The sequence below is a fragment of the Zophobas morio genome, unplaced genomic scaffold (assembly GCF_036711695.1).
Source record: "Zophobas morio isolate AGI-343-1 ecotype UQ-CSIRO unplaced genomic scaffold, CSIRO_AGI_Zmor_V1 ptg000304l, whole genome shotgun sequence".
Taxonomy (NCBI): domain Eukaryota; kingdom Metazoa; phylum Arthropoda; class Insecta; order Coleoptera; family Tenebrionidae; genus Zophobas; species Zophobas morio.
Genome location: NW_026972408.1, coordinates 228,658 through 244,000, shown reverse-complemented (window position 1 = coordinate 244,000; position 15,343 = coordinate 228,658). Strand labels below are relative to the sequence as shown.

The 15,343-nt window shown below is 31.1% G+C and overlaps 1 protein-coding gene and 2 long non-coding RNA genes across 3 annotated transcripts; 1 reads left to right on the top strand and 2 right to left on the bottom strand.

The window, feature by feature from the left end:
- Positions 1–1,040: 1,040 nt before the first annotated feature.
- On the bottom strand, positions 1,041–4,529 carry LOC135119755 (extracellular serine proteinase-like). The gene is made up of 5 exons (XM_064044136.1): positions 4,441–4,529; positions 1,487–1,674; positions 1,317–1,427; positions 1,189–1,259; positions 1,041–1,136 (listed from the first exon to the last, which is right to left on the bottom strand). Exons 1-5 carry the CDS (start codon positions 4,527–4,529, stop codon positions 1,041–1,043), a joined length of 555 nt encoding a protein of 184 aa, XP_063900206.1.
- A 5,184-nt stretch (positions 4,530–9,713) lies between these two features.
- LOC135119738 (uncharacterized) lies at positions 9,714–10,855 on the top strand. Its single transcript, XR_010278355.1, has 3 exons — positions 9,714–9,853; positions 9,952–10,101; positions 10,704–10,855. It is a non-coding gene; the product is annotated as an uncharacterized LOC135119738 (long non-coding RNA).
- A 3,238-nt stretch (positions 10,856–14,093) lies between these two features.
- On the bottom strand, positions 14,094–14,746 carry LOC135119793 (uncharacterized). The gene is made up of 3 exons (XR_010278371.1): positions 14,667–14,746; positions 14,304–14,595; positions 14,094–14,245 (listed from the first exon to the last, which is right to left on the bottom strand). It is a non-coding gene; the product is annotated as an uncharacterized LOC135119793 (long non-coding RNA).
- Positions 14,747–15,343: the final 597 nt, after the last annotated feature.

Genomic DNA, 15,343 nt, shown 5'->3' with positions numbered 1-15,343 from the left:
AAGTTTCGAATACCCAGAACCCAAATAACTATGTTTTTCTTGATAAAATTGATGTTTCAAAAGGGCTCCCTATTATAAAAGTTGGTATATTGAATGATAAACTGAAAGAGAGGAAATACAAAAAAAAGCTGTTTATGATACTAATTATTGCTTTTGGGGGCGCATTAGTAGTTTGTATTATCCTAATTATTATCATGATATTTTGTTTAAGCTCCACCAGTCTAAAAGTCCAAGAAAAAAGTCAAGCTTCACTGCTGGAATAGAAATATTTTATTTAAAATTTTTAAAATAAATAATAAGCTCTGATGAGGCATATTAAAGCCTATTTTTTACAAATTTGTTTCAACTTAAAAAATTTGCAGCTGTTACTATTAACAACCTAAAGTTATTACTTTGTTTAGGATAATTAAAGTTTTATTTAATGTTATTTAGATAAACTGGGCAAGTAGTAAAAGTAAAGAAACAAATAGAAATGTTCTTTTATTAACTCGTTAAAACATTGACCATAATTAACAAAATGAAAGTTAGTAGAGGGAATTTTTTTACGAGATAATGACGGTTTTTTCTATTATTACAAAATCCACGAGCGAGAAAATTGTTATAACCATGTTGCATTTTTATAACACCCTTTTCAGCATAATTTAAGAGTTCTTCATAAACTTCTTGTTGTTCATAGGTTGGAAATCGTTCTAGAATAATAGCCGCAAGACCTGTTACAATAGCGCAAGCTTGGGAACTTCCTGATCGAATTTTTGGTGAACTCTGGGTACCGTTTTTCAAAGGAATAGCTAAATTCATAGCAATTAATTATATTTAGTAGAAAAAATTCGTATATTATGAGTTCTTTAAAAGTGTTTAAATTTTTGTAACTAAAAATGTATAATAACGAACTTAAAGAGGGAACACTCTCGCCTACTGCATAAATACTCACGCAGTCCCCATAGTTGCTAAAATTTGTTTGTTCATCTTTCATGGTTACTGCCCCAACTGTAATAGCAAGAGCAGATCTAGCAATAGTAAAAACTAAGTATATTTTATAATTAGGTTTTATCTACGAACCCTCCTGGGGATACACTGCATGCATCAACGTTATCATTTCCAGCGGCTGCAATAACTATCAGCCCTGCATTAACAGCCTATATTAAAGTTAAGATAAGCTGGATGGAATTGTTTTTTTCACATATATACCTCTAATATTGCTCCATCAAAAATTCTGGAATGACTTTGGTTACCCGCGCTAAAACTCAAATTAATAATACCTACGCATAAAATACAATTTTGTTTAACAAAAGGAGGATTTGATCGTTAAATATTACTTTTTTTCCCTCTCTTTCTACTTAAATTAATCGCAAACTCGATCGCAGCAATCATTGGGGACTCCTTACCGTCACCATGCTCGTCAAGGACTTTAAGATTATGAAAGAGGACTATAAATTGATAAAAAAGAGACTTTATATATATTATACGTTCTTTATTTTAAGCATACCCCCCTTAGCCACACCATAATCCTGGGAACCAATAATCCCTGCGACATGTGTGCCATGGCCATCTTCATCCTCAAAGTTTCCGTTGCCATTAAAAGATTGTCGAGATAAGACTTTATTATCCAGGGCTTTATCATTTAATCCAGTATCAACCACGTAAACTTCAATACCTTTTCCCGTGTACTCATACCTAGTTAAAAAGGTTTGAACTATTTACTAACAACAACGCGATTATAATATAATCCGTAACTTTATACATTATTACTTATACCTTAGCATGGATAAACAGAAATTATTTATATACAGAAAAAAATACAAATATTCGTTTTTCAGTCCGCTTAGTCTTGCTAAGTGATGTGGCGCGTTGGGTTGCACTTTACAGGACCGGTGGCTTCCTTAAATAATTTATTAATAATTAGCTTAATAAAAATGGTTTATTTTCACCACGAAGCATTAATCTCTACTTTGTAAAAAAAGATGTAATTACCCTTATATATAAAGAAATGAGCCAAAAATAAAGCCAAAGCAACAAAAGTTATTATCGTTATTCCCATTAAAAGATATAGAAATATTTTGGGAGAGAAAAAACCATATTCTTTTGCAGCAAATCTTTATTTTATCAGTTAATTCATAAACTTGTAATATTATAAATTTTATAACCTGGAATTTTTTGTTTTTTCTCTTTCATTATCTGGAATGTCGGTCAGACGTGCATTAGACTCATTGTTTGCCATTTATCTTATCTTTAAATTCATTAAACACTTCGCTACAACAACAAAACTAGAAAGATGAGATGTTTAAATTTTATAAAGCTAATGAAGTTAATTTTAGAGGCGTAGTTTAAATAACTATTAAAGAAACAAATATAGCATTTATGAAAAATAAAATTATCAGTCTTAGTTCTTAGTAATCAAGTGAACGACATATTAAAACTTTGAATTTAATTATAAACGCCATTTTAGGTAGCCCTCATAGTAATCCAATAGGAACTTAGTTATAGGCAATTAACACACTTTTTAGGGCGAATTAAGCTAATAAACTATATAACACGAAAATATTTATAAAAGATTTTTCTTTTTTATTTAAATTTATAATAATAGTATATAATTAAGAAGTTAAAAATTGAATTTATTTCTTTTTAGCTCTTTATCCTTTATTTAGGAGTTTTTTCTGTGGATTTTTTTAATGAATGTTAAAAAATTTTTAAATCAACCTTATCAGATAGTACCTGTCTATTTCTTAAAAGAAGTATTAAAAAATAATTAAAAAAGCATTTAAAAAAAAATTTAAAGGACGTCACTTTTAAAACGTAAAACACTTGAAATATTTAATCCACACTATCTCTGACTCGATGTAAGCAAATGACGCTACATCTTAAAAATTATGTAATGATCAAAAAAATAGCTTTAGCATAAGACACAATAGTTAATAACAACGCCTGTTCAATTTTTTCTATTTTTCGAAGAACAGAAAAACTTAGGAGCTTTAAAGACTGAGGGAAGGAAATGCAAAAAAGCACAATAGGAAACAAGTAGTAAGTTAGTAAACTTAATAGATTACTTAAAATAGTATCTAATAATTTTCTGTATGGAAGTCCTAAAACCCAATTTTTTAAAAGAGGAGAATAGGAAGAGGGATTATCTATGACTGAAATTAGAAATTTTATTTAAAAAAAAAAAAGGTAGATAAGTCCAAACCTCACCCATTAGTTGAAAACTAGTTATTTCATAAAGTAGGCAAATCACCCAAATGTTATTACAGCAGAGAACACAAATTTAAGAAAATTTTCAAGCCATTGATGACAAAGATTATTAAGTACTACCGACTCTGCTACGTTGAGTAAGTAAAAAATCTGTTGTAGTAAACAAGAAAGGGCCCTATTACTGAATGATCGAAAGGCCATCTTTTAGTATGATGAGAAATTAAACATTTTTATTAAACATAAAACACGATCTCCTGGCTACAAAAGTGACGATTTATACTAAATATATAGTTATGTTCAAAAGGTAGCCTTCTATTCAGCTAGATCATTTCTAGAAGGGTAGGTGGTCCAAGGACACAAGAAGAGCTAAGATAGAAAGCTTTGAAATAGCAGGTATTATATGCACCAATTTCTTTATCTTTCCTTGTGAGGTATGTAACGAAGGAAAGTTGTATAATAGGAAAAAAAAGAAGAAAAAACAATCTATTTCTTTTTTCATTTAGAAATATGCAAAGAATTCAATATCGATATTACTGGTTCATGCATAGAAAAAATCACTCACATAGGCCTTTTTGAAAATTTTAAAACTATTAATGAAACTGCTTGAAAGTTGAAGGTCAACAAAAAACTAAGAATAGCTTCTTTAAAATGAGGACTTCATAAAACTACCAATGCGTGGCGCCATCCTTTTAGAGGATCAACTTTTCATACGGTGAACTCTAATGGACAAAACAAACCGAGTTTAACATGAAGTGAAGTTAATAAGAAAAAAATATATAGAACTTAAATATCTGGACATAATTTTTTTACATATAGTAGAAACACAAAAAAAAAAAGAAGATATTAAACAAAATGTAAAAGTACGAAAAACGAAGAAAAGCATAAAATATAGTTCAAATAAAGATTAAAAAAAGCGAGATTTCACCAGCAACAAATTAAAAACTTAACCAATGGGACTGTTTTATGTACTGCTTTCCTATGAAACTAAATGAAAACAATATATTCCAATAAACGTATGGAATAAAACTAATTAATAATTATTAGCCGTCAGTAATACCTTACTTAATGATTATAAATTATTTAATATATTTTACTGAGTTATCCACTATTACATCCTCTGAGTGGTAATGGCCGAAGGAAACTCTAACGGTGACACCGATAATGATATTTAAGCCACGTCAAGGGAGGCTTTGCGTAGGCAACAAGGCTAACTACAGTAACAACTTGTTACTTCACTGCAGATATGCTGAGTACCGGAGAGACTTTGTCATACTATGCTTCTGAATGAAAACTTGAGCGATAAGCAACATAACCACCGAATATGGTTGTAAGCTCCAGCTCATTGTGCCACCGACATTTTTGGCGATGAGATGTTAACGGCCTGGTTCGCGGTAAGAGCGTAATGTACCTGTAATAACAGTTTATTGATTTAACTATCTTACAAGCGCAAAGGAGGCATTGCTATTTTCGGTGCGTAGAAACTTTTAATTACTCTCCTAATCCTAATGTTTGAGAAGCATCAAGGATCCGGCATTTGAATAGTACGTGAGAACAAACAACGTTAGCAATCTAGAAATAACCCGCTACCGTATTTGACTACTAAGCGCGAAAAAAACGTTACTCGCCAGCCATTCTCTGTGATGCCTTCTATCGAGAACTTGCTGCTTAAAACAGTGGAGTGGAAAACTCAAAAAGAAGTTATAAGACAATTGCGGAGACCGACTCAACCTATGCATGCTGACACCTCAAACACCTATGCAATAAACCTAGTCCTTCTTAAGAACGGCTCTTTGCAGACAAGCCTACGCGATGTCGAAAGCCTGTAGATAATACATCAGCAGCTGCAGTGGTACCCGAAGAAACTAGCTAATAGTGCCTACATTAAAGCTTAGTGTCATACCGGCGAAGAGCGTTTATAAATACATTGTGTTTTCTTCACCTTTTACTCTTTCATCTGAATGTTGCAACTTTATGAAATTTTTATAAAGCGCAGTCATGTTGCTTAAGGGCGATTACACACAATCAGCCGATGGGCACAGAAATTTATCGAGGTCCCCACGATATACACGTTTTTTAATGGTGAATTTTATTTAACTCCGCGCTTCACACTAATCTGTCGCTCAGCAACTCTTAATATCACATATATATAATTAAAACCTTAAATTTTCTGGTTATTAACCCCATTGCTTTCTTTATAGATTTTGTTTTAGCCTAGAGTGGGTAACTTAAAGGCAAGCATGTAATGTTTACAGGTCCTGGAAGACTGATGAAGGTAAAGATCAATCCGATAATTATAGATCATGACAAAAAATATTTTTTGTCGGGTACTAAGAGCTGTTTGACTAGGCACTAAAAGCAAACGTCCTTGTTTATATATAGCTCATGAGCTATAAAGAACCCAGAAGCTTATACGGTCTCATGAATAACAGGTATATATCAAATATCACAAAAGTTACAGTTCCTCTAATTATTAATTAGTAAAAAGCTACCTTATAGTAATAGATTAAAGAAGGCTAAAGTAAAATACTCTTAACAATTAATCTAGAGATGAAATTTTTAAGGGCCTAGCTATACCTTTGTTCACTTTTAATAAAAGGCCATTACGATTTTTTCTATAGTTTTATTTAAAATTATTGACTTACATTGCACGGCTCGCTTTATGTGTTATTAAAATAAAGTGTCGAGTAATAAATCATTTTATACGGCAATTATATACTAAGTTTCTAAGAGCATAAATATTTTGATGGTGAATACAGAAAAGAAAAAGGTACAGGATTTAACCAAGCATTTTTGAGAGTGAAAGTAGATTTCGTGTTCAATGTATTCTAAGTTAATGACCGATTAATAGCTATTAATCAAAATTGTTGAGAAGTTAAAAAATAATTTAAAAAAAAAGGTATAATATAAGAATAGGTGAGCTAGAAATAATTAATTAAACTTTTCATTTTAAACACTTAGTAAGATCGCATAATTGGAAAGTACATTTCAAAAAAGTTAAATTAAAATACTTAGAAACTCATTAGCATATGCGTCTACCCTCCTACATTCAGTGGTGAACTCCCAAAATCTTTTTAAGCAGGCACTTAAAAGTAAGTTAAACAAAATTAATCTTGTAGCATTTAGTTACATTTAATCTTTGTTAAATATATAGTTTTCAAACAGCGCATTGTTCAAAATATTTAAGTATTCTTTGTCAATTATGTTAATTATGACTCTCCGACTAAAATGTCTCACGCAATATAATATACTACAATGATATACTTTACCGCCAACGTGTCATTTTTACTCTAATGGTTACTTTGTAGTTTAAAAGATATTGAAGGGGGCCAACTTTACATTGATGACCTACCGACCGAATTTTTCTTTATTCCTTTTGTTGATATCATAAATAATGGTGCTTACTACCTTAAATGCTATTTTTGTATATCATTTTAAGTAGATAGTTAGTAAAAGTTTATACTAATACCAGTTGATTATAAAATAAATTCAAGTTCTTTTTTATGAGTACTATTAAGATGCTTAAATAAATAATTTACACAATATGTGCTATCAGAATCAAATTTAATTAACTACTTTATTAAAGTAGGCGCAGTGTTATAACAGTTATTAGTGTTATATAATGCTTATATAGTTATTTAAACTATAACTATTTTAATGTGTACCGATTACCACCTTTTTTCCTCGAATTTATCTCCTAAGCATTTTGCCAGGAATAAAAAGCAAAATTCCTTTTCCACTGTCTGTGGTTTTTATAGCTAAGTACTATATACTATAGAGAAATAGTAATTAAAAAAATGGAGGAAGCACACCAATAGTACATATCAAAAAAAAAGCCATTAGAAATAGTTAAACACGTACTTATTTAAAAATAAAACATGGCCTGTTTAAAGTACGGTTTGACGGGAAAAGCAATTATTCACTTGCACTAAGTTAATATGCAGGTAGCTATTATTTATTAATTTCCTTTGCCGACTTTTATTTACAAGAAAAAAACTCTTTGTACTGAGCTATATTTTATTACAGATATATTATAGTTAAAACCCTTTTTATAATAATTTAATATATTCTAGTTATTAATGTATTGTAATCCTTCTTAGAAATAAAGGCTAAAAAGAGAACATAATTTAAACTTAATAATAAATTACAGTCAAATAGTTAAAAATGACCTTGATAAATAATCTTTTTAAAGTCAACTGTTGCGCAAATAAATTTATAAATAGCGTTAACTTTTTAAAATTTCTGACCGACCCAAATAAAGATAAATACTTAACTTTTAAACTAGACACTTTTTAACCAGGAAACAAACATACAATTTTTAAATACGCCTTGCACAAAATTTAGTTTAATTAACTAGAATTCTAGTCACTGAATTGGTAAAAACTATAACATAATTTTTTTGAGTTAACAATTCAGTATGAGATCTGCCTATATTATTCTTTACAGAACAAGTCGAGTAATTAACGATACTAAATTTTTACATGGTGAATGTTATACCTTACGTCCACCTGGAATTATAACTACTGAAGAGATTAGCTTTAGAATTTTAACATTTCTATTATAATTATAAAGAAAGTATTTTTCAGAGTAAAAGTAAAAGTTGGTCGAGACAGATTTTAGCCATCAGCAAAAACCTCAAGGTAAACTGACTGTTAGAATAAATCCATTACGGCTTACATAAAGAGCGCTCGTATTACGTCATTAAGTTTTTATTATCAAGCAGAAAAGAGTTCACTTACGTTCTTTAACTGTTTTTTATCTTCAACTGTTTATTAAATACCATGGAGTCTTCCGTACATGTATTAACGTCACGTCTTTGATTTTGTTAAGTGAGAATCTTAAATTGTACTTCCTTGTGGTTTATATTCAAAGCACTTAGCAATGAGTTCACAGTATATTGATTCTATAAGAGAAGATTTTTTACAATTAGAGAAAGAAGACAATCCCACCTCTTTTGTACAAGTAAACTCTACTTTTAAAAAAAATGAAAAACATCCTTCTGAGTGCGGTACGTGTTATTCCCTTCCTGAAATTCCTAATAACCAAAGTCATAGAGTTCTTCATAGTTTGTCTATGGATCAGGCGTTTAATATTTATATACGAAAAACTGAAAAAATACCCAAACAGTTTCGACCACTTTTTGAAAAGTACTTCAAAAATTTATTTCAAACAATGCCTTCTTTTTCCACTGATGCAAACTCTTTGGGCTTCGGAGCGCTGTTTGCGTAAGTCTTGTCTTGTTTTGGGAATTTCTAATTATTCTTCGATAAATTTTAATTAAAAAAATAAATTTAAGCATTAAATTTTTTACTAAATATAAAGAGGCACCCCTGCCGATATGGAATCTCTGCACAGATATTTTCAAAGAGTATTTTTAAAAAGTTTTAGCTCACAAATTTTACTGGAAAGTTCTCCCAGCTACAAACGATCAACAACGTAATTAGTTAATTTTTTTAATTCCCGTTTACAATTTTTTAATTATATTAATTAGGTTCGGTTTTTTGGACATGGCTCCATTTGTCACTAACGGAATAGAATGCATCGTCAAAGATTCTTTTACGCAATGGCAATACAAAATTTATTTATATAAAGTTTTGTTATATATTAGTAAAATTAATATAGAAAAAAAAATAGTTGAATTTTGGATTTTATAGTAAATATTAAATTGAACGGCTGAAATTGCAGTATATGAAAACTATAATTTGGCTTTTATTTTTATAATATTTTTATAACGTTAATTATTTTTGATTAAAAAAATTTTATTTTTCTTAGAAATTTTTTAATTATTGGTGAATTTAAGCTATATGTATTATAGATAATATATATATTCTAATTTTATTAATAATTAATTTGCTAATCTTTAAGTTTTTTTGTGTAAAATTTATTAAACTGTTAACGTGATTTTAAATTTTTGATTCATTTTAAAAAGTGTTAGATTTCAAGTTTAACATTTACCAATTTTCGTTTAAGTATATTTACTTGGTAAATTGAAATTTTTATATAATTTTCTGTTTTAATAATTTATAATTCCTGTTAATAAAAATCTCGTAATCTTAATTTCTTATGCTTATTTTAAGAGATGCTACTTAATTTTTTTTAATAAAATTATTGTATTTTTAAATTTTACTTACATTTAATATTTTATATAAATTTTAATTCAAATTATATAATTTAATTATTTAATTATTTTGCTTTTTCATTCTATTTATGATATATCTTTCAATACAGCTTTGAACTTTTAGCAGAAGAGCACTGGAACTGGAATATCTATTTATTTCCTACTTATATAATAGGTTATATTTTAATTAAATTAAAGAAATTTAATTTTTAAAAAGATTTTAAATTAATTATCTTAAATTTTTTTTCCGAAGTACTATTTTCTTACTGTTATTATATATATAAGATTTTATAAAACTTTATAATAATTACAAATTTTATATCTTACGTTTATTGTTATTCTCTTCCTTTTTTATATTATTATTATTTATACTATAATTGTTATTATCAGGAGTTTTCATTCGCTACTGCGTTCTTTTTCCGATGCGCTGCTTAATATTATTTCTTGGTTTTGTTATATTTGGGCTTTCTTATGCGGGAACTCTTCTTTTTAAAGGAAAGAAAAGAGAACTATACCAGCAGAAGTCTCTAAAGTTGTTTGGATTTATGTGGGGTCCGTCGATAATAATAGTGCTAATAATATAAAAATTTATCTATGAACAATTTTTTTTGTTTTTATGGTTTTGTAGTATTTATATTTATGCATAACAGTCGCCTCGTGGACGGGCGTCATTAAATATCATGGGAAATGTCCAGCTCGGAAAGTCAACCAAATATTCGTAGCCAATCACACGTCGCTGATTGACTTGATTCTTCTCTTAAATGACCGAATCTTTTGTGTGGTTGGTCAAAAACATTCAGGTACTTTAACTAACTATTACGCTCTTTTTAACCAATTAATGTTTCCTTGGAAGTTAGCGATACTTTGTAAAAAACTTTGCTTCGTGTTATTATTTTTTTTGTAGAGATAGAGAGTTTTAAGGCTATTTTATTATAAAATAATAGTGTAGAAAGTTTTAGTATATAAATGTAAAAGGCTCGTAGGAAAATCTTATTAACGTGAAAGACCTTTTGGGGGTGTCTGATAAATCTTGCATTATACGGGTCGCCTAGTCCTGCTAGCTAGTCAAAATATGACTCTACCATATGGAAAGCAATAGGTTGCTGGCTACCTCCTAGACCACCCACTTGAGTTTTTTTTTATCAAGCTGAAACCTCTTTTTAGTATATCGAGTCTGTTGGAGGTATAAGCGGGAGCAGGATTGGCGGGCTGTAGGCCTATCAACTCTCTACATTTTATTTAAAATGCATTTTTATTGGTTGGTAAATTGTATGTGTACACCAAAGAACCAAAGAACAGTACCATGTTCGTTTTTCATTTCAGCTGATTTTACAATGCTGTTGCATTATAATTTAGTTTAAAGTATAAGCAAGCAACGATTATAACTCTTTTTCTATTGAAGGCTTTGTTGGTTTTCTACAAAACTACATTCTGAGCTGCATGTCTAACTTGTGGTTCGATCGCATGGCCCAAAAAGACCGTCAACTTGTCTCTCGGAAAATCAAAGAGCATATATTAGACGAATCAAAACCGCCCCTTATTGTGTTTCCCGAAGGTGCTGGCCGGTATCCGTCCCTGTTGATACCAATATTTAAAATAAATATCCGCCCGCAGGTACATGTGTTAATAACCACTATGCTGTTATGTTTAAGAGAGGGGCCTTTGCCTTGGGTGCCACTGTGGTCCCAATTGGTCGATAATATTGTTTTTTTTACTTTGTCGCTTTGCTTACTTGGCTTCCATCATTAGCTATTAAGTACCAGCGAATCTTTGCAGATACTTTTTGGAACTCTCAAGTGCACTCCTTTCCCCGCTATATTCTGCGACTTACGACCTCGTGGTGCGTGGTAGCGGATGTTTGGTACATGGATCCTCAAACACAGCGCGAGGACGAGACCGCTATAGAGTTTGCAGCTCGCGTTAAGCACATGATTTGCCAGAAGGCTGGACTGAAGCCTGTAGTTTTTTTGTGATAGCTATTAATAATTGTTTCTGAGTAATTATTGTGTCCCTTTAACGAAGCACTAACTTTTAAGATTAAAACAGAAATTAGTTTTTGTATAATCGTTAGTCTGACCTTATAAAAACAATTACATTTTTGAAGTATATATATTTACGAAACATGCAGATGCTTTTACTTTTTAAAGGCGGGACTTTTTATACCATTACGTGATTGAAAAAATATCTATTTACAATTAAATAAATCTATAATTATTAAAAAATCTTGGCTTCCTTTTTTATATACGCTACTAATAGGTTCCTTGGGACGGTTATTTGAAATATTTTCGACCATCTCCTAAAGAAAAGGCTGTTCGGCAAAAGTTAATGGCCGATATTATCAAGTCTCGGTTTAATATTTTTGAATCTTTGGAAACTCTAGTAGAAAATCAAAATACTAAGGAATTCAAAGAGGAATACTTAAAATGACAAATATCATTTTTTAGTAATTTGCAAAGTAGCGTTGAAGATCAGCAAGGGAAATTAAAAAAAAATTAGAAAGCTAATAATAACACGATATAGAAAGTCTTATGAAATTAAGTAGATTAAAATTTAATTTATTTATGAATATATTTTTTTATCTGTTTTAGTACTTTTTCTAGTTTGTACTAAACTAATAAATAATAAAATAATATTGATTTACAACTTTAAATTATTTTGATTTAACTGAATAAGTTGGGGAGGCCAGGGCATATATATATATACTAGTATAGCACTGTTGTATCAGTGCTTCTAATATAGTATCACACTAAATGCTACCATTTTTGAGAAGTAAGCATTATTTGTCAAGTCACAACTCAACAGCATAGAACTCTGTGAAAATTATTAGCCAGACTAAGCTAAATCTGCTATTGCATAACTAAACCTTCAACCGCAAGGCTCTGCGGGCCCCAGGTAGAAACCAGCAAGGAACACGCTCGGGCAGTACGGTAGTATACCAGCAGCAGCAATAAACGACCACTTACTGGTGCAAACTTCATCAGTTGATGCGACCACTTGAATCTCCGGGGGGGACTGAATGTTACCGGAATCAGAAGCTCAACCTGTAAAGGTCACAAGAACCTGCCGATGATCAATATTCCTCGTGAGTTTTTTCCATTTTTAAGAGTAATTCCTTAGAACCGTGCTTAGAGACAACTTTAGAACTCTCCAAGGTGAACAAGAAGCTTGATAACTTTAGGACAAAGCAAGGTAACCACAGTTACGACTTGGGGGTGAGAAAGGGGGTTAATCATTTCTTTGAAGATCAAAGTAGGTTACCTGAAACCTGCTTAAATGTTTTCAGCTTAGGTCAAAGAAACCCCCAAATAGTAGAGGGTTACTAACCGTCATAAAGTTGTCAGGTTACACTCCGCAATCAATACTCGGATGGTAATCCACCGTGTCGAGTTAATGACATGAAGGAAAGTACATGACATCTCCTTGCAGTTCGGTAAAGACTAACTCAAGTAGAACTGCCAAATTTTTTATATTGACATGAGCTTTTTCGTGCGCTTTACGATAGTAGCCTAGGGACATAAAGCAATCCTCACTCTACTACACAGCCTACAAAACCATTGCTAGGCTCGTAAGTTATGGACCGTCGACACCGCTACACACTACAAGTAGCACCACAGTTGCCAATAATGGCTCTTTACATGTTGGCGCAAAGCCTACAACTAGAGAGTGCAAGGGGGATCCCACGCTTTTCAGGGATAAAAATAAAGATGTAATCTTTTAATTTATTAATATTTTTTTTTGCAGCAATCCTCACAAAACATTTTAAGATCCTTTCGTTTGTACGTTTATATATTTTTTTTCTTATGATGTGCTTATGACTCATAACACCGACATGTTCTGTTTAGTATGGTCTGTCACTTGCTATTAATAATAGTCTTTTTGCGAGGTAAACTTACACTTTTGTTAATTTTCGACTTAAAATTAAACTTGTAACCCATATTCGGATGCTTTGTTTTTTTTTTATTCCAATGAGTAAAAAAAAAGAAAATAGTTACTTTGAACAAGTGGTTTCGGGCCCGGCATCTCCATAGAATTTTCAATAAGTACGAATAAAAAATCTGCAAAGTGCAAAGAATATATCGTAGTTATAAAATTGAGTGCTAGATTGATAAGGGGATTGCACATTTACTTGAAGGCCGTTCGTATGATCGATTTAAAAATCACAGAGGAATTAACACCGTCCATTTTTCAAAAGGGGCCGAACCTGGAATAAACCGGATGTCGATTTTGATGAGCGATATTTCGTTCAACTAAAAAAAAGGAATTTAGAGGATTATTTCCCATATATAAACGAAATCACTATGATATCGCAAATAGTTGCAATAGATGGTTTTCCATTTAAATCTTTTGTTACTTCGACGGATTTAAGAAAGCTATACGTTAAAAAGGGGGCATATTTTACCGGTTTCAGAGCATACTGTTAGGAATATGTGGAAAGTCGGTTAAAAATGGAATGAATGAGGAAATTCTTGCTTTGTATCGTTGAAATAATAGGTAATTTTTTTTTTTTCTCTTTTTCTTCCATTTTAAACGGTATGTATGTATAACATATTTTTTATCGTAGATTTTCAGTAACGTTAGACGAATGGACCTCTAAAAGAAACCGACGCTACTTAAGTGTAAACGTTCATTACTCCGTTAAAAATTCTAATCATAATTACAACTTGGGACTCGCTCGGTTGAGAGGAAAAATGCCTGCCGAGAAAATTATCGAAATTTTAGAAAATAGTTTAATGTCATTTTATTGTCACTCGAAAAGTTATAGTAGCTGTTTGTAATGATGGTGCTAGTATAATCATAAGAACGGAGAAACTGTTAAATGCAGAGCTAGATGTTGTTAGGTTATAAATTTAAAAGATTTAAAAATTTACTTTGCTTAAATAAATAAATTTGTGTTTTTCTTGTAGAACAAGCGCAGTATTATCTTCATAGCCTTCGGTTAGCTGTCTTAGATATTTTTTCTTTTACAAAAAAAAAACGATAAAGTGGAAGAAGAAATTGAAACTGAGATTGAAAGCGAAAAGGAGGATTCTGCCTCGGATGAATCGGACGATGCAGCATTCACCGAATTTGAAAACGAAGTTTCATTAACGGAATTAGTAGAATATTATAAAGAAATAATTAACAAAGTCCGTAAAATTGTGAAGTTGATCGGAAAATCTCCAGTAAAAAAGGAGATTTATCCGCCAAAAATATTGTAACAGATCAGTTTGGAAGAAAATTATGTTTGTAATTGGATTGTAAGACTAGATGGAGTAGTCAACATGGTATGGTAGGAAGATTTTAAAGCTAACGACCTGTGTTACAGTAGCATTGTTAGTGATGTTGCATGCGGAAATAAGTTTTTGTGAATCAGAATGGCAATTACTCCAAAATATCCATAGCGCACTTAAGCCTATTTTAAGCGGTCGTCGAGGTCTCGGCAGGCGCAGCACGAATTTATTAACAGCTGAAACCGCCCTGGAAATTTTAGTAAAGAAATTGGATCAACTAAAGAATAAGTTGAGCAATGAATTATCTACAGGTATTGAAAAAAAATTAACTGAAAGAAGGGGCATTGACGCAAGTCTTGATTTTTCTTCATAATCCGAGAGCATTCAAAAGAAAATCTATTGGCCCTACAGTCTTTACTTGTCCATAGCAATATATTATCCGGAAAACAATAAAAATATTTGTTAGACGTTTAACCTGTGAGAAGAACGTTAACCGAACGCTAAGGATAAAGCCAGGAAAAACAATGACAAAATTCCACAAATGGAGAATTTGTCGATCAAGGAACAGCTTGATATGGCTATTGCCGAAAATCTTTCTAAACCACAAATTAACGATCCGAAAAATTTGGATGCGATCATAAAGGAAAATGGGAGTAAGGCCAACAGCGAAGGAAAAATTTAGAGATGGTGTGCCAACACCTTACATTTCCACCTTCAAGCATCGAGACAGAACGAGTGTTTCAACCGCAGGAAACTTTCGTACGAAGATATCTTAGACGTATTAGTTTTTTAAAAATCCTTTTTCTGAAATCAATAATTTAAGCACTGAAAA

What these genes read in the sequence shown, in the direction of transcription:
- LOC135119755 (XM_064044136.1), bottom strand. Translation starts at nt 4,529, where the DNA reads ATGAGCTGGAGCTTACAACCATATTCGGTGGTTATGTTGCTTATCGCT. An exon ending in TTATGGTGTGGCTAAGGGGG is followed by an intron (nt 1,428 to 1,486) that starts GTATGCTTAAAA and finishes ATCAATTTATAG; the next exon opens with TCCTCTTTCATAATCTTAAA. An exon ending in TTGATGGAGCAATATTAGAG is followed by an intron (nt 1,137 to 1,188) that starts GTATATATGTGA and finishes ACTTTAATATAG; the next exon opens with GCTGTTAATGCAGGGCTGAT.